Here is a 25,280-nt window from a genome sequence, read left to right as displayed (position 1 = left end):
TCTGTGTGTTTTTGCATCAATGTGTGAGACACATTCTCAGGATAAAGACGTCTCTCAGGTAGTTAACAAGCCAAAGGCAGCAGTACTGTATAGGAGCAGGTGCAACTCCTCAACAGTGAACAGTGTGCTTTTATTGTTTTACAGCGTTTGAGAAGGAGGAGTTACACGAACTATGGCTCCAGTGTGTCATGGAGCTATATTTTAGACACGCCTAAACAATCCTGACAGAACGCTGGAGAGAAACTGTTTTTATTTTGTACTACATTATTCTTCACTACATTTTTGTCATATATTAAGTGTTCTAACATATATAATGTATGGATGTGCCAAGCTAATAATACTTTTAAGTACAACTACTTAAATTTGAGTACTTATATACTTAATAATACCATTACAGAAAACAAGTGCGTTTTTTTTTGCTTCTCTTTGCCTGTGAACAAATACAACATTAGATACTATCACCACTGGTTAAACATTAACAGTATGCTCCAAAAGTATTGAAAGAGTGAGGCCAATTCCTTGAGATGACGACAATAGATCAGCATTTCCATCCATTCAATACTGTATACAGTGTACATCTCTCCTGTATATATTGTACATATTGACATTTTACATAAGAGTGCATATGTTTACTTATCTTTACGTTTACGCTTGTTCGGTTTCGTTGTTATAGTTTATTTTACATTGTGATATGTTAAACAACTTAAAACACAGCCTCATTTGTAATTGAACACCACATTTTAGATTAGCAAAATAGGCGCAGATAGACTTGAACTAGAAAAAATAAGACTTATTGTTGTGCGTGGAGCTGCTTCTTTAGATGTTTAATCAAATGACTGGTTTTGAAGGAGCTACTTTTCTCCTCCTCCTCCTCTTGACTAGTCTCTGAGAGCGCAGGTTGCAGTCTGCTCTACTTTTATTGTCATTGCTTATCTTAAAGTATTTCCAAACTGCTGACATTGCAACACATCCTCTTATTACCGCACACCTGCTCAGCTCACTCAGATAAGTAAAGTGGTATTGGGTGCAGCAGTGTCAGAGTAGTTTTATAAATACAAATAAGAGTACGTGAGGGCAGCAGCAGCAGACCAGCTCCCCGATACTGGTCTCTGAAAATTGCTGTTTATATACTGACTACAACAGAAATTAGCTCAGCTTCAAAATGAATGTTGTTTCATTCAACACTGAACAAATGTACTATGTATCTATCTTCCCAGCAGTACTGAAGAATACACATTATGATTATACATTATTGTTATCAATTTCCATCCCTCAATGACCTTCTCCACGATGAACAACGCAGATTGGTGCAACCCTTCGTAAAAGAAAAAACGGAGACGTGCAAAGTACAGCACCATCTTTTCTCTCCACAGCATCGTTATAACCCGAAGACGGCAAATCCTTCTGAGTGCATATTGTGCTCACCTTATGTGGGTCAAGACTGATATCGCCGACTTAAACCAGCCCCGAAAATAGCTGTGGCTGTAATCACCACTGCATTCATTAAGTACAGCTGGAGCGCTGAGACCCACAGAGGTGAGCACTTCAGCTCCAAATTCCCCTGACGACAGTCAGTCTCCATCACAAACGGACTAACCAAGTTTGGTGCACACACAAATGCACACTTTGATAACCCATTCACCCTAAGTAACATTTACTGCATCATACGTTGTCATGGCAACATGGTTTCACTAAGAGCTGATGCTTGAATGTAGGTCTTCGCTTCTGGAGCCACTGTTTTCCAGTTTGGGGGGGGGGGGGGGCGGAGGGTGATAGCCCCTAATGCTCCCATCACCACTTGGACCACAGTTGCCTTTTCTCCCCCACATCTTCTCTAGCTCCTCTTTCAGCCCTTGGTATTTCTCAAGCACCTTTTTTCTCTAATAGCTATCTTTCTTCCTTCTTTTGGGATCGCCACATCCATGCCCACCACTGCCGTCCACAGAGAGGGAGAGCAAGAGAAGCTCTGCTTCCTCAAAAAAATATTATAAAATGGTCAAATAGGTAGCTGTTGTATTTACATTTCATTGCTAAAGGTGCGGCCACACGGTTGCTTTAGTGGTTAGCGCTCTTTGCTGCAAGATCCGGGTTCAAGCCCCGGTTGGAACAAGAGTCTTTTTCTGCATGGAGTTTGCATGTTCTCTCCGTGTGTGCGTGAGGTTTTCTTCCTCCCACAATCCAAACACATGCAATATGGGGATTAGGTAAATAGGTCACTCTAAATTGACTGTAGGTGTGAGAGTGAGATTGAATGGTTGGTTGTCTCTATATGTGGCCCTGTGATGGACCGGCAAACTATTCTAGGTGTGACCCTGCCTATCGCCCTCTGGTGGAGGATAAAGTGGTAGAAAACGGATGGATGGACGTGCACTAGAACACAATCAACTATAAAACCAGTTCACATGTTGTCATGCGATTTTCTTCTCATACATTTCCGTAATAGCATGGTGTATTAAATTAAAACAAGTAGAAAGCACAGATTAGCTTTCTTTCACTGCAAAATTGTCACTTCCAGGGAAGCTCAGCGTCTCAGGGAGTCAACAGAGCAGTGGGCTGGGCTTATGCATGAGGATTGGAGGGACTTGGGGAGTGGCAGGTGGCAGAATTTATATAAATAACTGGGCCTGATATGAGCTTCCCCAGTTTCAAAGACCATATATAAAATTGGTGCAGCATCTATTATGGATGAAGATGCAGCTTTTTGTTACATCCAGTGTCTTTTATATAAAACTCCTTCTACACTTTCAGGTATACAGAGCCTGCACGATGTCAGCTTGCACACACAGGCCAAATAATCAGAGATTGATTCAAAGGCAGGTTGTTAGGAGACGCCACACCGGAATGAAAATGTCGTTTTGTAACTCACACAATAAGTGTGGAAGAAAGTTATCAGCATTATATATTATGGCAAAAAGCCAGCCTGGAGCCAGCCATTTATTGCATCGTGTCAGGAAGCTCCTCTTTCTCTGCACCTTGTGCCATTTTTGGAAACCGCACAGATTAAATCACAGTGCAGTGACTGCTTCTGTCACGCTCTACTGTTGTTTATGCACACAGCACAGACAAATACGGTCATACGTTTTTATTTTTTAAGAGATAGAATCAAATACTCCTTCCTGGTATTTTCAACTCTCTCTCTCTCTCTCGCCATCCTATGATTTGTCCCTCCCAACCTGCTCTAAACTGCTCTTTTGCCTCTGTTTGTTAAAAGAGAGATTATGAGGCAACAGCATGTGTCATCTTATTACACTGCATTGTGTCTCAGCAAAAACACACAGGCAGCTCCCTGACAATTAACTACCCACTCTGAGCTGAGTAATCCTGCCGAGCCTCCAAAAAAGACCCCTTTTTAATGTCAGCACATGACACTGAGTTATGCAAGCAAAACATTTTGACATGATCTGCTAAGACACTCTGTCAGGAATGAAAATACTGCACTCGTGGTGGCCACTGCCGCACTGAAAACTGGGGAAGACTCTGCCTTGAACTGGATAAGAAATTGTCTCTGCTTCCTATTTTTGTGCTTGTCGGTGCTGTTTGCTCAGGGATTACCGCACCTTGTTCATATCTTGGTTTACATGGTGTGTTATGAGATGAACAAACACTCCACAGAAACTGCTAAAACATGCATTGTCACAGCCATTTAGAGCCAATTCTGGAAAGTGTTGAATCATCATTTAAGGGTTATTTGGAAACAAGGGCTGGAAACAATGGGTTTTTAGAGGGAAATGCTCGCCCGGGGTGTTCTAGTTGGCAGCGATTTGGCACATCACAAATAGAACAGCGGCCAATCACTGTTACTATAGTAACCTTGACTGCCATACCATATCTGGCACAGTTTTTACAGTAGATTCTCAAAATGAGTAAATAGAGAACCAATTCTGTAGGTGACATTTACTGTAGAGCAGAAGGCAGAGCACCGGCCCCCGTGGGAATAACCCGAGAAACAGCAAGTTGCACACGAATATTGTGGGGATTTATTCGTGTCTGTGAAGAGGTAACAACCTGACTGTAGATCAGCAGGATGTACAACTTATCTTTGGAAAGTAACATCACTCTTGTAGTTATTTACCACTTAGTTGTACAAATTTAATGGACCACATTAAAATATTCACATCTATAAACGGCGCATTTAATTTTAGCTCGCTGTTGTCGGTCCGTTACTACAGTCGTATCAGAGCTGGACGAAGTTCCTGATGAGTGAATGAAAAACAAACACAAGCAGTCAAAGCAAACAGAATGCATTTGTCGTGTAAATGCATCCCCATGCCCTCTCCTATTTACTCCCTGCCATCTTTCATTTACCTTCTGCCCCATTCCTCTCTCTCCTCCTTATCATCAGCCCCTCTTCACAGTAAGTGGTTATAAATGAGAGCTCTTTGTCTAGCACCCAGACTGTGCACGGCAATTCCCCCTACGCTGACACATAACAAGGTTCTTGTGTCGCTCTGGCTTCAGGGGTGCTAACTGTCACACAGATCTAAATGCCTTTCGGGTGCAGGCTGTTTAGGGTCTCCATGTGACAAGCCCCCAGTGCAGACAATGAATCATGACAGCGAATATGTCCTGACAATGTGTGACTTTGACAGCCTTCCGGGCAAAAACTAAGAAATAACGCAAACTGAAAAGAGACTCAGTGTGTTGATCTTTTCTTTGAGTATTTGTGTGAAAACTTGTGCGTTTGTAGATGACAGCAAAAATGTAATACTGAATTCCTAAAAGGAAACATCTAACTCTGTGTTTGCTAGTTATCATCATTTTTAATTGGCCTAATAAGCATTGGCATGACGGACAGAAAATGACAAAGTGGCTGCAACAGAAGTGGATGTGGACTGATAATGTAAAACGTACATTAAATCTGCCCAGAAGAGCTGTTACCATGATAACAAAATGGAAATGGCCCACTTTTGTTGCCACAGTAGTCTTGAGTAAGGAGTGCGGAGAGAAAGATATAGAAAGAAGGAGCATAAAGGAGGGAGGAGTGTGATGGAGAGAACTAGACTATTGTACAAAGGGGCATTTTAAATATAAAGCAGATAAGCAGAAGCATCGGCATATATCTCTGGTCTTAGTTAAATTCAGTTGGATAAGGGTTTAAAATTCAGTCATATTTTACTGATTCTTCATAATCACCAAGTCTATTTTAACAAGTCCACATCAGACACTTCTTCCACTCAAGCCAAGCTTGCTGGAGAGCAAAGTTTGAAATGAAACAGGAAGTTATGCTGTGGGTTTTTGATCTCAGTCAAGTTTGATTTTTAAAACTCTCAGATGTTTTGCTTTTGCTGCACGGAACAGAAACGAAGTCACAGACTTTATTTGTGGAGAGCAAGTCGAGAAGTCTCAGTTTGTGATTATGCCTGGCATAAAATCTACTATCATGTAGTCATGAGGTGTCATTAAAGTATATTTTTAATGGTTAAAGGTATTGAAGTAAGTAAACTGTCCTTACTATGACTACTATAGTATTTCTTTTTCCTTCACTGATACATTTTTTTAGGGTTGGGAATCAGCATCGGTCAGCATAGTATCGGTATCGGTCCGATACTGGTCAAAATGACTGTATTGGATATCAGACAGCTAAAAATTTAAAATCTGACACAATCCAAATATCCTATACATCGCAGGCTTCACAGACTGTAAAAATATAAATAAAGCATTTCTTTTCGTTTTCTTTTATATCTTCTTTTTGAGAAAATTTGTTCTACGCACAACTGTGTTATGCACAAATGTATGAACCATAAATGGTTTAAAATGACTGTATCAGTGTTTTATTGATCAGTAGATACTCGAGTGTGTGATACCGCTATCGGACACATACAAATTTACTGAGTGGGAAAGCTAATCATGTATGAATAGTAATCATTTGAATCATAATTTTGGCCTTTAAGACCTAGTCCTTCAAATCAAACAATTAATAATTTGCTCAACAACAACAACAACAAAAAATTCACATTGAAGCAACAAAGCTTTGATGTATTTTAAAACAACCGAGCAAGATTTAATGAATGAACATTATCCTTCTTTATAGTCGAGGCAGAGACGAGCAGGAGGACCCTTCAGATCTCAGCGACTTCACTACAGAGCAGCAGCCTGCCATTGTGTAAGATGTTTATTGTTTAGAGCCTCCTCCATGTGAAGTAGCTCAGCTGTCACTCTCATATTCCAACACCCCCTCACTTCTGCTCCTTGATTGGTAAACGAGATCCACTGCTCCGGTCTAACAGTAGAAGGTGAGCGGCTCAGCTTCTATCCTGCCATTAGCGCTCAGTGCAGGCCCGTGTTGGAGGCATGTGTCAGCCCTCATCACGCTAACTGACACATGCATGACGACACCCACATGGGTAATAAATGTCCGAGGGGGTTGGCGAGGCAGCCTACACCGCTCTCATCGTGATAAACATCTCATCGGTATCAAACAATGACTGGGTTGTATACGAGAGAAGGCAAATTGGCTGCATTTCATATTCAAATGTAATCCAAAGACGACAAACTGCGGGTCACTTACAGTTTGACACAATGGAAGCAAACTGTAAGGGAAATACAAACTACATGAAAATAATACACAGTTATGTTGTCCTGCTGCAGCCAAGCTGACCTTGGGTGAGAGGTATACTCTGGACGGGTCACAACTCCATCACAGAGGTCAACATAAGCTGTTTCCAACTGTGGGTGATATCTAAAAAATCTAGATAGAGACATTCTCCAGATTTGGCCATTCACATATGATGAATGCAGCAGGAAACTGTCCAGGTGGCACATGTTCAGAAGGAGGACAATCTCCGAAGGATCCATGGTGAGGGCGTGAAGCCTGGCTTAAGCAGGTAGAATATAAACATAAACACCCCTGTGTCTGCTGGAGACGGCGTCGACGTCACTGACATCTTTGGAGCGGCTTTGAGAGGAAAAAAGACGACTGCTGACACAGACCCAGGGAATTCGAAGCCTACAGCATGCTTAAATTTGACACCACAGAATGTGATTATATACGAGAAAATTAACGTTTTCTGTCAAGGAGAATGACATTATTGCAAATAGTTAAATATGAAAACCACTACAATGTCAAGGTTAGTGTATTTTATTCTGAAAGACCAGATTAAATACCTCTGTGGGACTTAAAGCGGACCTAGACCGGAAGTTCAAATTAATGCTGTTTTTTTTGGTGTGTATCTGTGCCACTACCTTGTTTACGAAGCCCTGAAGGTTCGAAACAAACAGTTCAGCCATTGCTGAGAACACTGTGTTGTATTGTAATCTTGAGCTCAGCGAGATACCTGAAAAAAACCCTTCTGGTTACGTAAACAGCATTTCTCCTGAACAGTGGATCCTCCTACTCCGGGCACTAGTCCGGGCACATCCGGTTGCGTACATTGAACCGCAAAAGAAGAATAACGTCCGTTGTGGAGGTGTTTCACGAGCGACAGTGTCTTCTGACTCTGGGTCTGACTCCGGGTCAAAGTCATAAAAGGGACTGCGGCGGGGAGTCGTGCTAAGCTATTTTTAAACATTGTTAAAACAATGTTTTGATAATGAGTAGCAGTGCATCCACCTTCTGCGCTGTGCTTCTGAGAGCTGGTGTGCTAATTATGTCACTTCTGGATATTGGGCAATCACAAGACAGTTGGGAAGGCGCTACGCTGGCTGGCCAATCACAACACAGTCTGTCTTCTGGGTGTGAGATTTCAGTCTGAAACACCATGGCTGAGGAGAGCATCAGTAAGGAGATATTTCTATCGGCTCATTTACAGCAATTAGGAGGTTTTTGACCATAAAAACAAGTTAATGTATGTAAGCAGACCTCCATAACTCACATATATGTGCAACAGGACCACTCTATGTGAGCTTTAACAGAGCTTTATAGCAAGTTGTAACACATTGTTTTGGTAATCCAATCCGTTTTCAGCAGTAGTCATGTCTGAAAATAAAAACACTATCTGCTCAGTGTCAAACAGCAAAACTGTCGGTTATTGTCGAAATGATGAAATCAGTGAAATTGTTGCTCTGTATCTGCTGGATGAATAAATGTTTTCCACACAGTTTGTACAAACTGTTTCTGTCTGCCCCCAACTGGCCACAAAACTCAGTTATTGCAAGATTATGCGATCAATAAGTTACAAACTAACATCCGCACACCAGACTATCTGAGACAGGACCATTCATGTAAAACACAGCCACAGTTTATAATTGGTCATTGAGTAGACGTCATATCCATAACACCCTTCTCTCTTTCATCTTCTCTGAGTCGTCACAGTGTTTGCTTCATCTCTGCCAAATCTCTGAAGTGAGAAGCCAGACTGTATTAAAGGCCACGTTGACTTCAGCATCTTTCTCATCCTCACAACATCCATCCACGTAACTGCTACACAAACCTCCTGTGTTTATTTAGTCCTTTATGTTCACCTTTGCACCTTCCCACCTCCTCTCCAACCTTGCTAGATTGTTGCATCCTCTTCCTTTTCTACTTCCACCTGCCTCTGTGACCTCAAACACAGTGCTTCGCTCGCCTGTGATGGGTTCTCAACTCTCCAGAGGATACAGCCCCAGATGCTCAGTTTCAAAGGCTGGGAAGGAAGACGAGGCGAGGAGGCCAAACAGAGCATCCACACACAGTGTCACACTGTGACATTAGGGCTGTTACAAAGTGGGAGGCACCGAAGAGAGACAATGAAGTCACGTGGTTATTCTTGGTTTTGTACATACAGTGCACTATGTAATCATTTGTGCAACCTAAATAATTAATTGGCTGTAATGGATAACTTTCACTGCCAAAGGGGGGAGACAAAGGTATACACTGCAGGTTTTATTCAATTATTAATCTGTACTTATGTTTAATTCATCCTACATCCCTTAAAAGGCAGGAGCAGACATCAGGTTTAAGAATTAAAAAGGTAAAGAAAACCAGTCACCACCCTGGGATCTACAGTCCTCCGCTCCCAAACGGAGACACTTTAATTAAGATGGTTCCTCTGTTAAGAAACTATTTTGGGTGACACTCCAACGCTCATTATATAGTGGAGGTGGGTGAAGAGGGTAACTATGTGTTACATCCCTCAAATCAAACCTGCATGAAAACTGATAAAGATTAATGATGACACTTAACCAGCTTTTAAATAAGTATTACTGAGCTGTAAACATGTCACGTAATAGCACTACGGACATTATTTCTGAATGTGGAAATACCTACGGGTCCTACTTCCTGAAGTTTGCTTTCTTTCTTCAACAATTATTTTGTGCTGTTTTTCAGTGTGGACAGTTGAATGAACTAATTTAATTAAATAATGAAATAAAAGTAGGCAGTATAACCTGGTTTTAATCATACACCTATATCAACTGTTACTTGGAAAACCAACACTATGATTGGCTGTGGTTTTACCTGTGGCTGCTGATGTGCTCAATACCTTAGGAGTTTTACCAGCATTTCATATCCCAGCCACTTCTACAGTTGGTGAAATTAACAGAGATATAGGGACGCTTCGGTGGCTCCTTTTAATCAAAGGTTTTCAAACACAACACGTTTCCTTGTTCTTACAGCACATTGCATCTACATCCCCGTCTTGTTCGCAGTAAGATTCCAGTTCCATTAAAGCACTTTGCTTAGATCAACTGTTACAGCAACCCCTGACTGCACATAGAATACCTGTTTTTCTAGAAGCAATGTTTCCTTCTTAAGTTCTTAATGCCTGCCGAGTAAAGCTACCTAACAGTAAGTCTGGCGGGAAAATGATTGCAGACGTCTACTTTCTTATTTCTGCTGGAAATAAGGTCTATATTATTATTATTATATGAAGACATGTGGTGTTTATTTCTCTCCACGAACAACTGAGTGCACATATGTTCATTTTTTATTTAGCCATCTATGGGGATGAAGAATCAGAAATTTCTCCACATATTGTTTTCAAAAGCTTTAGTGCTTTGATGAACAAAGAGGGTGCCCTCTGCTGGACAACTTAGAACTACTTAAGACAGTCTGCAGTGCTTGTAGGCTTGATATGTTGGTTTGACTGTGGCGATAACTGTGAAGAGGCACAATTATATGACTTCTGTTCTTTAACTTAAAGGTGCATTATGTAATAAATCTAAAGCAACTGGCCATAAAATCCTCCTAATATGTCACAGAGACTCAGGAATGATGTTCATATAACAAACTGAACTCACCAACAACAACAGTACAGCCAAAATATTTCCATTAAGAAAAATATTTTGCAGACTGCAAATCATGTTTATGTTTTGAAATCATGTTTTGGCATGTGGTGCCACCTACCGCGGTGTACCAATCATTGCAGTCAGTAGAGTCTCAGCTGCCGAGCAACCACGGGTTGCCAGTTACGTCAGAAAACGAAACCTAAAAGACCTCGGTATTTTGAATTTGAATTGTAATAAACGTTTTTGGCCACATTCTTACATATGGCACCTTTAAATGAAGGAAGATACATTTGTATTCACATACAAAATATGTCATGATTTCAATTCATTTGTATATAAGCTACAGTTTCTCTGCCCTGTCTCCTTTTACACTACCAAACACTATAGCAGGGCTAGTCAACTAAAATTTCCTAAAATAAAGAGGTAACAATATAAACAACATTAAGGTGCAATGGCCACAATAGGCTATTTTGGCAGAAATATAAGTAACAGTACGAGTAATATTCAGGTTCAACTGCTACAGTTGGCTCTTAGTGTAAAATATTCAGGTACATAGGCTGCCTACAATTACAGCTGTAGTAGTATTTGCCAAAAAGGGACGCAAAGTGTCACAAAGTGTCGCAAGGCACCAGAAATATGCGAAGCTACGGTTTTATTGGCATTTTAATAATACATTCATTGTTTATGGGTTAATTGGCCACGAGCCGGTTCAAATTGGTTGAAGGGCCAGTTCTGGCCCCCGGGCCTTATGTTGAATAGCCTTGCACTATAGGCTACAATATCCCATAATGATCCCAATAATGTCTCCAAAGTAATATCAACAATTCCAAAACACAGAAAAAGAAAATCAACAATATACAAGCCATGAAGAAACCTGTCAATTTAGAGTTTATATCCAAGTGTTAGGGAATGTTCAGACGAATGCATATTTTCAACATTTGTAATATTGTGCGTGACTGAGGCTTTTGGAATGTTCGAGATTCACAATGTTTTGTGTTTACAGTGAAGTGCCATCCTGTCCCAGCTTTGGGATAAGCTGGACCTTGAGCGTCTCCACTGATCCAAACATAACTTATGCTGACGTAGACCGTTCTTCTGTTCTTGCCAGTGGTATAAACTCAAACTCTATCTCCACTGCTATTATACTCCAAGGTTCATAGTCTGTCTGTCTGCCTGGGAGCTGAACCAGGAATCTTCTCTGTATACAGATCTGTAATAAAATCATATATTCCTGTACAAACAACTGGGGCTCATCAAGTTAATTGTTTTCTTAATTTGCCACTGTGAATCACTGTGAATTCCTGCCATGTACTGCATATTATAACATTGAGGGCTTATCTCTCCCCCCCCTCCCTCTATATGGCTCTCATTCCTTGTGCACACACTGAAACAACAATGCTGTCTACATCCAAGAGCACACATCAGCCTACATTCATGAGAAACAGTGCTGCAGCCCACGCGGCATATGTGTGCACATATGACATAAAGAAAAACTCAGGAAATATGGAAAACATGTACAGAGTTGAAAAGTAAAAAAAAAAAAAACGTCCCTAATCTACTTGGTAAGGGTTTGTCCTACTGTTTCATGGCGACAATCTGCCATCTGCTGTGAAAAAGGTCCATTAGTCCAGGTTTATTCAAGACGTGCTTTTCATACACCTGCTGTATGAGTTAAACTCACTGACAGCTTACTGATATATATATAAGTGCAACTTTCAGTCACATCATTCCAGTCCATGTGCCAATGATCACAGATACGCAGAAACAGCTGGTGGTGCATGTTGGGCATACGTAGGCACGGTGTTTTCGCGGAGAGAGTGTCGAGTAAAGCCACAGATCCTCTCACTGGAGCATCACTCATGAAACATGACACTGAAACAGAATGACACTCATTGGCTCGAGAGGACACAGACGCTCTAATACCTGTGCTTACAAACAAACCAAAATGTGAGTTGGAACGAGATGTTGTTAAAAATAGATGGGTGAAATGGGTCTATTGTCTGATGCAGACGTAAAATGTGTTTCCTCTTGTATTACTGCTACTAAAGAGGTTATGCTTCAGTGCAAACAGCCTTGTTTGTTTGTTTGTTTGGCTGTTTGCCTGACTGTTAGCAGGATAGCTAAAAAAAAACAACTACTGAACCTAGTTCCATGGGATTCACTGGAGACATGGGGCATGATGATGGCATCAATTTTTGGAGTGGGTTTGATTAATTAGATGAATACAGATGAATTATTTCATAATGAAATGAAAAACAGGCATACAGTACATAGAGAGGTAATATCTATGAACAGGTCAAATTTTAGACAAACATGTTTTGATGGTGGGAGGAATCCAGAAAGCACAGAAGAAACCCACGCAGACAACATTCAAAATCCACTCAGAAAGGTCCCAGACTGGGAATTGAACCCAGCACCTTCTTGCTGTGAGGCAACAGCGATAACCACGACTCACTACTCACCACTAACCACTGTGCCACTGTGCTGAAAGTGCTGGCAGCAGTATGTGCTACTGGAACACCTTTTAGTTTTATATCATGTTTATGTGTGTTTTTGCTGACCTCTGTAATCCCCATCATTTCTTACATTTTTCACCAGCCTCTCTATCCTCACCCTTTCATTTCCCACTTTACGATGTTGTGTAAAGTGTAATGTTGCGTATGGTAAGCAACAATAGCTTTAAGACTAGTGTTGGTTGATGAGAGAGGTGTGGACGTGTGTTTCAAACAGACAAATAAATAACACGTCGGCATAAACGCCTCGATAAGAATGGCCGAGACAGTGGGCGGTGTCGTTCAGCTTCCACACCTGTAAACAATATGTCCACTGATTGCTCCATGAGCAGCTGCTGCTAACGACCACATCACACATAAAGACCTGGAATACCCACATGAAGGCCACAGAGGGAAGAAGAGACCAGAGGTTGTGCTCAGGTCCAGTCAGTGCCTCTGATCTGCTCATTTCATACCATTGTGCCTGAGGAGTGCAGGTGCTGCTGCTGCTGCTCTGCAAACAGCCATGGATCTTGGATGCCTTTTATGGTTTGTTTTATTCGTTAGTTTATTTGGCTTCTGTTTGTTTTGAAGTACCTCTAACATGGAAGAAATGTAATTGGATGTTTTTCTGGTCTCTCTTGCAGGGTTTCGTGGATGTGTTGTTTGCTGTTTGATGGAACTGGCGCTGGTTTACACAAAGGTAATTGCTTTCTCAATTGCCACAGAGATTTGTCCTAAAACTCCATCTAGATTATCTTAATTTGAACTAGAGCTGCAACTAACGATTATTTTCTCGATGAATCGTTTGGTCCATAAAATGTTTAAAAAAAACGTTGATCAGTGTTCGTCGACGCAAATTATGATGTTCTCCAAAGTCTTGTTTTGTCCACAAACCAAAATGATTCAGTTTTAAAGATTTCTTTATGTGGAGCAAAGAAACCAAGAAGATATTCACATTTAAGAAGCTAAAACAATCAGAAATCTTGTTTTAATCATGAAAAAAGCTTCAAATCGATTATCAAAATAGTTGGTGACTCATTTAATAATCGTTTAAAGGTGCGTTTTCCTTTTCTGACGTAACTGGCAACCCATGGTTGCTCGGCAGCTGAGACTCTACTGACTGCAATGATTGGTAGGCGGCGGTAGGTGGCGCCACATGCCAAAACATGATTTGCAGTCCGCAAAATGTTTTTTTTAATGCAAATATTTTGTCTGTACTGTTGTTGGTGAGTTCAGTTTGTTATATGAACATTATTCCTGAGTCTCTGTGACATGTTAGGAGGATTTCACGACCAGTTGCTTCAGCTTTATTACATAATGCACCTTTAAGCTCAAATTTGAACTTCTACAGGGCATCGACGTCCTTACAGCTCTGACACTCTTAACCTTGGCAATGACGAGCAGGATGTAGAGGAGAGCGCTCTATCCTTTGACTGGCAAGGTTCAAATGCCCAACCAGGCGGTTATCCGAGCTACGCCAAGCCTTCACGTGCACAGAAGCCAGCTGTGGTCCCGACTCGACGTACAATGCCCAATTCTCCTAAAGTACAGGGACTTGTTAAAGGTCAGTTGAGAGACTGGGGTCAGCAAAACCCTAACAAGCCACTCACCTTTCCCTTAAAACCCAGCTATCCGCCTCAACCAGACCCTGTCCCACCTCAGTCATTTAATGTTCCTGCTAACACTGGAGGTGATGCAGAGGAAGCTCCCAATTTTGTCTATGAAGAAGTCTTTGACTATCCCTCTGAAAACGCAGCACAATCTCCTAGTAATCCTGATGTTCCTTCACCTGGAAAGGGAAGCTCAAAGTCTCCGAGAAAGAACCCCAACGCTGGGCAACCGCAAAAAGGGAAACGTCCACAAAAACCTGTCAAAAAAGTAGTTTCCCAAAGACCGAGTGAGCCAATCTCTCCTCCTCCCCCTCCTCCTCCGCCACCACCACCACCACCTCCAAGGTACATCAACCAGTACAGAGATGGCTACCGGAGATACAGGCAATACATCAGCAAAATAAAATACTCTCCTGAATTTCCCCCCATCATGCCTGTCGAGGGGACTGGAGTCAGAGCTGCTCCTAAAGGTACGTTCATACTTCAAGCTTAACTGTTAATGCGAAAAAAAAATGTTTTCTAATTGTGGCTAAAACATGGATACTGTGTCCCCATAAGGTAAATGTTTCCAACAATCGTGCATCAAAGAAGCTGACTAATCTCTACCTTTCTTGCTTACAGAATGATGACAACCCATAAAATAAACTTTTTTTTTTTAAATTTGACCAATTTGCAGTGTGTTTCTTGGTAAATGTGCAAACCCCACAGCACTTCACTGAATCACTTGGAACCTGATTGTTGCTAACATTTGGTATACAACTGGCTGTATGAAAGATAGTGGAGCAAACTATGTGGTTGTAAAGTCTGTGATTTATCACTTTACAGGGACTTTATCATGCACAAACGTACACAAGCATGTCGTGTTTACCTTGGCATTGAAATCCTTGTTTTCCAAATCCCCTGCAACAAAGAAGGCATTAAATGTCAGTTTGTTTGTTCTTTTCCTCTGGCAAAATGTTCAGTCATAAAATGTAAATATTTAACGTAAATGTCAACTTTGACTAAGAAATTAAACTGGTATAACTGATTTTTAGCCATTTCGGTAAATAAACATTGACACAAGCAGATACTGCAGGAGCAACTTTTTTTTATAGGGAATAATATTCAACCACAATATTGAAAAGGCATAAGAAGGAACTTTTAGTCCCCTTTTTGTTTTCTTTTTAGAATCCTGCTTCATTCTAAGCATCTAAACGGCGCAAGAAAAACTACTCTAACTACAAAATATTACTAATTTCTCTAGAAAATGTTTAAAGATCTTCAAACTTTTAATTTCTTCAGTGCAGTTCATGGTTTCACTCCTCCTGTTGTCATAAATCAGCTGTCCAAAGGCAGAACGTGCATGACCGGACACTCACCATATGAAGTCCGTACAGTGGCTGCAGAACGTCGGCTGCTTGAAAAACCTCGCAGTAAATTTGTGGTTTTTCACTTCGTGCACGTTTTTCTGCCGCAAAGCACCTTTGCGGGCGAAACGGTTCCCAATCCCGGCGGAGTCATTGTAATGTAAAAGATGGTCAGCCATGATGGGCGCAAAAACAAAAACAAACTTCTCCTTCACTGGCGAGTGCCGCTGTCGCTGCTGAGTGCTGTGAACGACCGCACAGGCGCACACCACCTCTCTGTGCGCACCACAGCTGAGCGCTTCTTTTTCGTTCTCTGTGACGTTGGAGAGGCGCGCCTTCACGTGCTGTGGGAATTTCTCGTTTTCAGTCGGTTGCATATTATGGGCTGAAACCCATGGTTCACAAACTGTGGTATGTGTACCACTAGTAGTACAACAGCTTCAAATGGTGGTAGATAATTGGAAGAAAATCTGATACTGTTGTATTCATACCAGGGCATGTGTTTGGAGTGGAGCTGAGGAATGTTATGCAAAGAAAGTGAAACCTAACGAACTAATTAAATAATTAGTCGCCTTATCTCTCACTCCATCTTAATCTAATTTGTATATACCAGTATTATGTGAGGAAGAGAGTGATGAGGGAGCAAATTATCTGATTGGGAATAAAAGTATATTTTAATGTTGCGATAATGTTAGTTTTAGATCTCAATGTTTTCTCAGGGTGTACTTGATATAAAAAAACTTTAAACCACTGGGCTACAGAACACGTCGCAAGACAGTGAGTCACTTTTAATACTCAACGACATGTTCAAGGTGTTTTACAGAGACACAAACGTCATCAAAAGAGCATAAAGAAAGTAAACAAGAGGATGAAATACTCAAAATGTAAAATTGATAATTATATAACAGATTTTCTGTAAAACTATTAAGCTAAAACACTTGTGGACAAAATGCTATAGTGCTGTGACCTAAACCTTGGTTACTTTTGTACCTAATGCAGTTTGTTTACATGTGTGATGTAGTTAATTTTGTTGTCGTCTGTCTTAGAAAACCCAACAAAACATTTATAATTGAGAGCTTGGAGATCAATTACGTACAATTTAAATTTACATACAATTTAATACAACAACTTTATTGCACAAGTTCAAATTAGGTGTGCAGTGGAGGAGACAAAGTGAAAGTGAGGCCATGAAGCATCCAAATCCCCACGACCAATGCATTATATATTACATATCATATATATGAGCTTTGGCCTAGTTTGTACAAAACGTTAATAGGTTGAGAGGAAATGTACTTTTTATAGATCTAGATTTGTCATAAGTTACTATTAAATGAATAGCTTTCAGCTATATACTCTGTCTTTCTAATGCTGATTACATGGGTAAAAAAAATACGAGGAGTACCTGAAGGCAGCATAGCTTTTCATTTGTTTCTTACTGTCGCACAAGACTCTTGCGTTTTAGCACCATCCTGTGGATTTAAAGTGCGTTGCAGGTTAGGTACAAGCATGAGGTGTAGCATGTAAACAATTTTAAGAACAACAAAAACAAAAGGTTATTTTTAAATCCTGTCTCATATTCTTGATTTGGGAAAATATCTCAGGGGGATAACAGGGAAACGCAATGAATGAAAGCTTGGCACACTGTGACAGGATGATGTAGCCTCAGTGTCATGATGAAATATCTTCCTTTACAATAATCTGTAAAGTAGCCTATAGCTTGTACATGAACATCTGAATAGATTAGATGGAGCACATTGCGTGAAATGGCCTTTGTATTATATAGAGACTCTGTTAAAGTCTACCCACAGATGTTCTATTATGCTTAGCTGTGTGCTTATGTTCACCGTGTAAAGTGATTTCAGATTTGAGTGCTCTGGAGAAGCTTTTCTTTAAAGATCTTTGTGTTTGCCTGTATTATTTCCTCTCACTTCTCTGATCAGTCTCTGTGTACCCTGAGAAGCACTAATGGAGCAATGCTGCCCTCGCCATGCAAGGTCGGGCCAAAGGGGTCAGTTTGGGTCTCGGCTGATCAGATAGTCTTTTTTTCCTTACACTCTTAGAGGCATTTACATGCTCTATGGTTCTCATATTATGCCTTCTATTCAAAATGGCTTCGGTCTGATCATGCGTCCATAAATCTCACTCACATCACCAAGGCCTCTGTGTTCTAGAGAACATTCAAAGCTTTAGAAACGGCTACTTTTTCGTTCCTTGCCACATTTTAATTATCATAGACTATCATCTAGAGATACTCTCTTGAACTGTGGTCTGCATTAATCTTGGTCATCTGGGCAAAGGGTCATGCTCCTTTGAAATGCTTATATAAATTAGAACCCTCTTCCACAGCTGCCATTTTGAATGAAGTACCATGTGTTACTGTCTAATAAGTGTATAAAGTGAAAGGATTTAAAGATATTGAATGTGGGGAGTATGGAAACGAAACAGGGAAGCAGTTTCTATAGCAACAAGTACAAGTTTATAACTCAGACTTTAGGATGGATTATTTTTGGGGGGCTGTGGGTTATACACAGGCCATAGCTTATCTTCTTTAACATGACAGGACAGTTCCAATATCCAACTTTATTCTCTTAACTGCAAAAGTTCAACTCTGATTGTCACCTTATAATAGTTCCCCCTATAAACATTGGTAGGTAGGAACCTAAAGCAAGAATAAATAAGAACAAATATACGCATTCACATTGTGTGTCTAATGTGTATATATACAATTGGTCAATACCATATACTGTATGGAATGAATATATATATACATACATATATATATATATATATATATGTATATATATGTATATAAACTATTTTATACATCTATATATAAATAAAATATCTTAACTATAACCTAGTAACTCCAAACAATGTGAACTGCATGACGTGAGGCTGTTGAATATGGAAGCAGAGAAAAGAGTGGAAATATGATGCAGTTTCTATGGCAACGGTGAGACGCTGCTTCGCCGCGGAAACCGGATGTGACGTAACTGGAAGACGCTGAAGTTTTTGAACCGGTTTGAGCGGCGGAATCAGTGCCTGTAGTAAGTTTGTTTTTTCCCCATTCACGTATAACATTATCGCCAACGTTGTGCTTTTTAAAGACGCTCTTACTACAATCTAATGATCCATGTCATTTGTAAGAAGATACACTCGTGCATTTCCAGCGTTGTTGTATGTTTTAGCTAAGTTAGCATCATGTTTGCTAATGTTTACGCCTGTGTGAGCCCTTTAAATTGTCATTCGTGTGTTTGCAAACACTGCGAGTTATAATTCTAAGTTATTATGTCATGTTGTGTTGTCGTGATAGTACGTGTCACGGTGCTACTGTGCTTCACATAGCATGTAAATAAGCTAAAACACCATATGTTGCTAGCGAATCTGCGTTTGACAACATAGGTAATAATGCATTCTTTAATTCCCAATCTAAGGGCAACATGAGCAAACGTGAAGAGTCATGGTTGAGGCTGGACACCGAGTTTGACCATTTTCTACTGGACATGAAGCCATTTGTCCTCAAACACCACAACAAGACAGGTGACATTTCATTTACTCACACTTCACTTCTGTTCATAGCATCAGACATCACTGGTGTGGGAAACTTGATGTTCGTTGTTGCTCTTGAGCTGCTTCAAGGACACAGAACTTGATGCCTACACTTGGAATTAATGATTGTTGATACATGGTGTGTTCATGTATTGAATGTTCATGTATTGAATAATGTATCAACAAACTATTAAATGCACAAAGCAGGTAATCAAATTAAAAGTAAAACCAAAGAAAAAAAGGTGTACTTTACAGCCAATTTCTGAGAATACGTTTCTGAAATTACATAAATGAGTAATTAATAATGGGCCATGTCAAAAATGGACTACTGCAATTATCAGGGGTGGGTCATAATACAGTACGATATTCCATTTTAATTAACAAATGAAGGCGCTCTAAATTAAACAGTCCCTGTCAGTTTCACTCACCTGGCTTTACTATTTGGTGTCTCTCCATGGTGGCCATGCTCAAGTGTATGAGGGAAACTTGGGCAAAAGTTATCCAAAGAAAAGGGAGTTTACACCAAGATAATGGCAGAGAAAACTACATTAAGAGATGCCCCAGACACGTTCGATACATAGACTATGCACGTAGTTATCCACGCTGTGAATGAAAAGAGAACTCCTGCACTTTTAACTTTTCACGATATGATGATATGATAACACTACACGAATCTGTATTGGGATGTTATTGGTATCGTGGTCCATGTATCGCATCATTAGGCATCCTGTGATTTCCACCCCTAACATAATATCATTCAGTGCAAACCAAAGTGTTGTGTTTAGTCATCTGTAATATACTTGGCCTTGCTGTCCTCTTCTTCAATGTTCCCAGACCGCCAGCAGTGTGCCATATGGATAAAGAAGCTGTGTGACCCGGCCACGTGTGCCTCAGGTCTGGTTGGGCGTAAGAACCGCAACATGTATGCCCTAGTGCTTCTTCACATGCTGAAACGAGGGGTTCTGGAAGCTCCTTTCAACAGCAAACCAGAGCCTGGCAATCTTAAGACCCTCCCTACCTATATGGTAAGTGTCGTCATCTCGGAGTGAGACAACATTTGTGCCTCAATTTGGAGGATAATGCTCTTCAAAAATGCTGCCATAATCAAGTTTCCCTTCTCAAGTTAATGTGCAAGAAACATTAGTAATTTGAACTAAAAACAACTGGATTGCTTATCCTGATGTACTTCATTAGTATTCATCTTAAATTTTAATTTGTAGTCCATATACTTTGACGAGCCACTGAGTGGTCGGTCTTTGGAGAGCAACACAGCACATCTGCCTGACTGGGTGACAGGAGAGCTGGGTGGATCTACAGATGACAGTTTCAGCGCCAGTCTGCTCAAGGACAGAACCAGTTCCACACCTATTGCGGCTCTTCACAGGTACTGCTCCACACAATTTTTGCCGAATACACACAAGTACCACAGCATATCTCCTAAATAAATTGTAGCTAGCATGAGCAATCATCTGTTTTTATTGTATTCATAAATAGCATTTACAAGGTTCTGCATTTTAAGCATACTTTATGAGGTGTACAAACTCAAAAGGCAGATCTATCTTTCAGATAATTATGTTTTCAGGTCCAGGTTTCATAGCTCTGGCATATTATGAACTGATGCATAACAATACATGTTACTAATGAACAAAAGGCTGAACAGCCTCAGTTACTCCACAAGATGGTTCTCTTGAGATTGTGGTCCATGTCAGTATGCATGCATCACATCCTTCCTGCAGATTTGTCAGCTTATTCGCTGATCTGCTGCATCCCAGAAGTGTTCTTTTTCAGAGTCTGATGACTCCTTGTTACGTTAATGACACCAGTTATGACATTTGTGTTGAATCATTGTGCATTATTATGCTAAAAGTAGCCATTACGGTTGAGCATGAAGTGAAGCAACTCTATTCTTTAGCTGTATGTGGTGTCACAGAAGCATATTTTTGATTATTTAATTTGGCGTTCTTCTTGTCACTCACCTGACACTGGCAGATTAAACTGCTGACAATCATTAATTTATGCACTAGTCCTACCTGTTTAATAACATTTTCTGGTTTGGGCCGAGAGAGGGTATAAAATATATGATTACAAATGAGTCCCATCAGAATAAGCTGTTATTTTTAGTAAGAAAATGTGGCATAGTGTTTCTTTAGCCTTCCCAAGGTGTTTGAATAAAAACACTTTCCACACCACTATATCACCTTCAACCCAGACTGTTGACACAAGGCATGATGTTTCCTTGGATTCATGCTGGTGATTCCAAATTTAGACTACACCTTCTGTGTAGTGGCCTGATGTTGGTGAGCCCGCTCCCACTTACTGCCTCAGATTTCTGTTCTAGGCTGACAGGAGAGTGGAACTAAATGTGGTCCTCCGTTGTAGATCGTCCACCTCTGAGATACTTTTCTGCTCATTGAAGTGGTTATCTGAGGTACCATAGCCTTTCTGTCAATTCAAATCATACTGCCTGTTCTGCTCTGACCTCACCCACCATGAAGCCAATTCCGTCTGCACGGCTGCTGCTGTTTTTTTTCTTCTCCACACCAGGCTGAGTAGAAACTCTAGAAACTAGTGTGTGCAAATCCCAGGAAATCAGCTGTCACAGAAATAGTTAAATCAACCTGTCTTGCACCAACAATCATGTCACAGTCAATTACTTTTTTCTTGATGGGAACAGTACTTTCTTGTGGAAACAGAAATATACATTGTGCCTCAGTTACATACTGTCTATCAGTCTTTATTGCTCAGAAGTATTAGGAGTGATTGATTATGGCTGATGATGAGTGAGAGCGAGTCTTGAATGTAACACACTCTGTAAGACTGCAGAAACACCTCCAGTTGTGCTTAACTATATATTTTCAACATTCCCAGAACACACAGAGGTTTCGGTTTAGTTTAGATTAGGGCATAATTATATTGCAAGCAAGATTACAGTTACATGTGTACAGTTAGTGTATTGCTGATGGGTGGAGAACTATAACCGGAATTCCCATATATGTTCATGTCCTGTATTTGTGCAATGCACTGCTGCCATATGAAAATATATACATGTTCTAAGTGCTTCTATAAGGCTCTATTTACTTTAAAGGGAGTAGTTAACATTTCAAATAACAGACAGTGTCATTTTCAAAGCTCAGTATACTTCTCATCTCATTTGTGGTCAGTCATGGCAAAACCGGGAACAACTCTGTCGAGGGACATTTTGAGATCAGGTCATATTTGAAGAAGATTTGATCATTCGAATGTAGGCACTCCTCAAACTGCTTTAGGGAGAATTTTAGCTTCAAAGATTTACACCTTCTGGGATCCAAAAGAGAGAATCCTCACATTTACATAGAACAACCCCCTCCTGCTTGTCAGTGAAACCACACCTCTCTGTATGAGCTACTTCTCATCACACTAACCCTAACCCAGATACTATTTTGTGAGCTACACTGCTACAAAGAAAAAAGGACATATTAACCTCTTAAGATTTGAAATGAAATAACTTAAAAATATATAGGAAGGGAGGTTGGCTTATTCTGTTATCATTTCTTGTCCTTACACTTGTGTAGTCATATCATCTGTTTTTGTTGTTTCATAAAAATGAAAAACAAAATATACTATATTTTGTCCTTGACAACATGATGGCATTTCTTTTAAAATGTGCCACATTTTGGACACAAAGGTCCCATAGTGGAATTCTATTCTGAGCTTTTCAGAGATTGATTAATTGGGCCAATATTTGCCATTTTTGATCATTAACATTGGTCAGATGTTATTTAATGAAACAACCAATGATTACACATTTTTGTTCTGAGAAGGTTGATAAAGACTATATTTTCTATAAGGTTTTAGATGACCTATTGTATGTGTTTATTAATTTATTGCTTTATTTATATATATATATATTTTTTTTTAAATGCGCGCACTGCAGTGCAGACACAACATACAGATCAGATTTTAAATACTGACTCTAAAGTGTTTGTGCATGTATGCTTATTTAAGCTAGGGAATTGTGTGTATTATTTGTTAAAAAAAAGACAACAAAAACTGAAAAGATGATTTCTAACGATCACCATAGAAAACCCCTGTATCTTCCCCTAACGTAGTTATGATGTTGCACAATTACAATTCATTGAAAAGAGAACCCTCAACCCTTTTGGTCAGATACAGACGATGCTGCATATAATATACAAGATATTTATCTATATATCCTGTTTTCAAAGTTCTTTTAGCAGACGTAAAAAAACATCAATCTTGTCTGTCATGCTGCAAACACACAGCTTTAAAGCCTGAATGCCCGTCATACTTGCTCAGCAGCGTTATTGGAAAAGCCATTGCCAAGTACTTGCATCAGTCTGCATGAGCTGTCCATTCAGAACATTTCAAAGAGAAATACTTCAAAACAGCATGAGAGGACGAGGAACCTCTCATATTCTCTATCACATCTTCTTTTTTTTCCCCCACTCCTCTTCCTCGCTCTCTGTTAATGAACCTGAGGTCAAACCCCCACAGAGGAAAGAGAGAGGAAAGCACAGAATAAAGTTTGGTAGCTCACTGCATGAAAATCAGCTTCCCTAAGACCTAAATATGTGTATTTCAGATTTAGAATGGTCCTGCTTGGTTTAAAATGCACTGTCATTGTCTATGTCAGCTGGGATTGGCACCAACACCCCCCGTGACCCTCATGTGGAGGATAAAGCGGTAGAAGATGAGTGGGTGCTTGATGATACAAGTGATTCAAAACTATGTGGCTTACTTTTTCTGAGACGCAGTTCTTGTCATAGAGCATGTGTGCGTCCAGGTTTTGTTGGGAACAGACGGCTGAGTACCAGAACATCTGATTGGAATAAGACCATGAAAGACACTCGGATCACAGGCTAATGTCCCGTCGGGGAAAATTATTCAGGCTTAGAGTTCTTTTATGTGTCTCTCTCATTAAGATAAGATTAAATGGAAGGAACTTGTCTGACTCCCTCGCTATGATGTGGCAACGTTTGATGTTGGTCTCACTCACCATTAGTCAGGTGATGGGCAGGGATTCGTTCTACTTGTGAAACGATTGTTACTGTAAATCTACAGTCGCTATAAGAATGAATATCTGATGTTTATCCACGCAATTTTTGTGTGTGAGTGCTTTCTTTCCCGCAATGTTTGTTTGGATTAGCAGTCCCATTATTCCAAAAATGCCCCCGAGTGAATTCCACCATGCATTCCACTCCCGCTATGCTATGCCTCATTTAGCCACAAGATGGAGCCTCTGCTTTATCTTTAGCTCCAGCTCAGCTCAGGCAGAGGAATGCTGTGGGAAAGCAAAGGCAGTTGGTGAGGGTCAAAGGATTTTACAGAACAGCTTTGGTGGTGATTAGTCTGCATGTCCACTCCATCTTCTTATAAGTCAACTTGAGTTCAAAGGAGGCACGTATAATGATAAAGATGTAAATGGGGGCCGTCTGGCATGTAAACCTGGTTATCAGCAGCACTGCTGGGGTCAGGTTCAATGCTAAAGTTTAGCAGAAGAGAACGCATTTTTATGAACGCGGCTTTGCTCGTCGCATTGCGCAATTTCAATCGTCATAGGCGTCTCTTTTCTGTCTCCCTGACGTCTGCCTTCCATCTGTGTGTTTTCAGCCACACATGAAAACTTTTACCCCCCCCCCCCTTTTTTTTTTCTCTCTCTCACTCTATTTTTTTTCTCTCTGGGTAAGTGTGACAATAACATTGTACTTGGAGTCGCAGGAGTCGGCCGTTGATGTTGGTGTAAACGCCCCCGCAGCTCTCCCTCACAGGCCGGCGTGTTTGCACTGATCCTCCAGGTGCTGTGGGGTTAGGTCGGCGGGTGTTGCAGGGGCAGAGGGATGTTTGTGTCCCAAGGTCAGACTGCTTTCCTGAGATTGCCTGAGGCTGAGACCTGGGCCCTCTGGCTATGCACCTGGAGGTCAAGCTTGGATATGGATGTCAGGCAGCTTTAATCAGCCGAGCTACAGCTTCTGAGGCTCTACATGGTGTTCTCATTTTCTTCTCTCTGTGTGTGTGTGTGTGTGTTGTCTGTGTGTGTAGCTCTGGCCAGACTTCCCACCTCTTTGATCTCTCGGCCTCAGACTCCAGACACATCTGATTCAATTATCTTCATCCACCTGTTGACTTAGAGGCCCAAG

At 40.6% G+C, this 25,280-nt stretch overlaps 2 protein-coding genes across 3 annotated transcripts in view; one reads left to right on the top strand and one right to left on the bottom strand.

Annotated features, from left to right (window-relative positions):
* prkcab (protein kinase C, alpha, b) overlaps window positions 1–15,773 on the bottom strand; it is a gene marked incomplete at both ends in the record, with an annotated part of 99,573 nt that extends 83,800 nt beyond the window's left edge. For both annotated transcript variants that reach the window (XM_083896404.1, XM_083896405.1), the window contains 2 exons: window positions 15,117–15,148; window positions 15,607–15,773. In XM_083896404.1, the coding sequence (XP_083752530.1) occupies window positions 15,117–15,148; window positions 15,607–15,773 (199 nt within the window). The remainder of the gene's footprint in view (window positions 1–15,116; window positions 15,149–15,606) is intronic.
* A 3,261-nt stretch (window positions 15,774–19,034) lies between these two features.
* Window positions 19,035–25,280, top strand: part of cep112 (centrosomal protein 112) — a gene marked incomplete at both ends in the record, with an annotated part of 113,711 nt that continues 107,465 nt past the window's right edge. The window contains 3 exons of the mRNA XM_083896694.1: window positions 19,035–19,134; window positions 19,978–20,168; window positions 20,364–20,527. Coding sequence (XP_083752820.1) covers window positions 19,035–19,134; window positions 19,978–20,168; window positions 20,364–20,527 — 455 coding nt within the window. The remainder of the gene's footprint in view (window positions 19,135–19,977; window positions 20,169–20,363; window positions 20,528–25,280) is intronic.

Source organism: Microchirus variegatus (assembly GCF_963457635.1).
Source record: "Microchirus variegatus genome assembly, chromosome: 10".
NCBI classification, from domain to species: domain Eukaryota; kingdom Metazoa; phylum Chordata; class Actinopteri; order Pleuronectiformes; family Soleidae; genus Microchirus; species Microchirus variegatus.
Note: the sequence above shows the minus strand (reverse complement) of the source record. Positions and strands in the feature narration are given on the sequence as shown.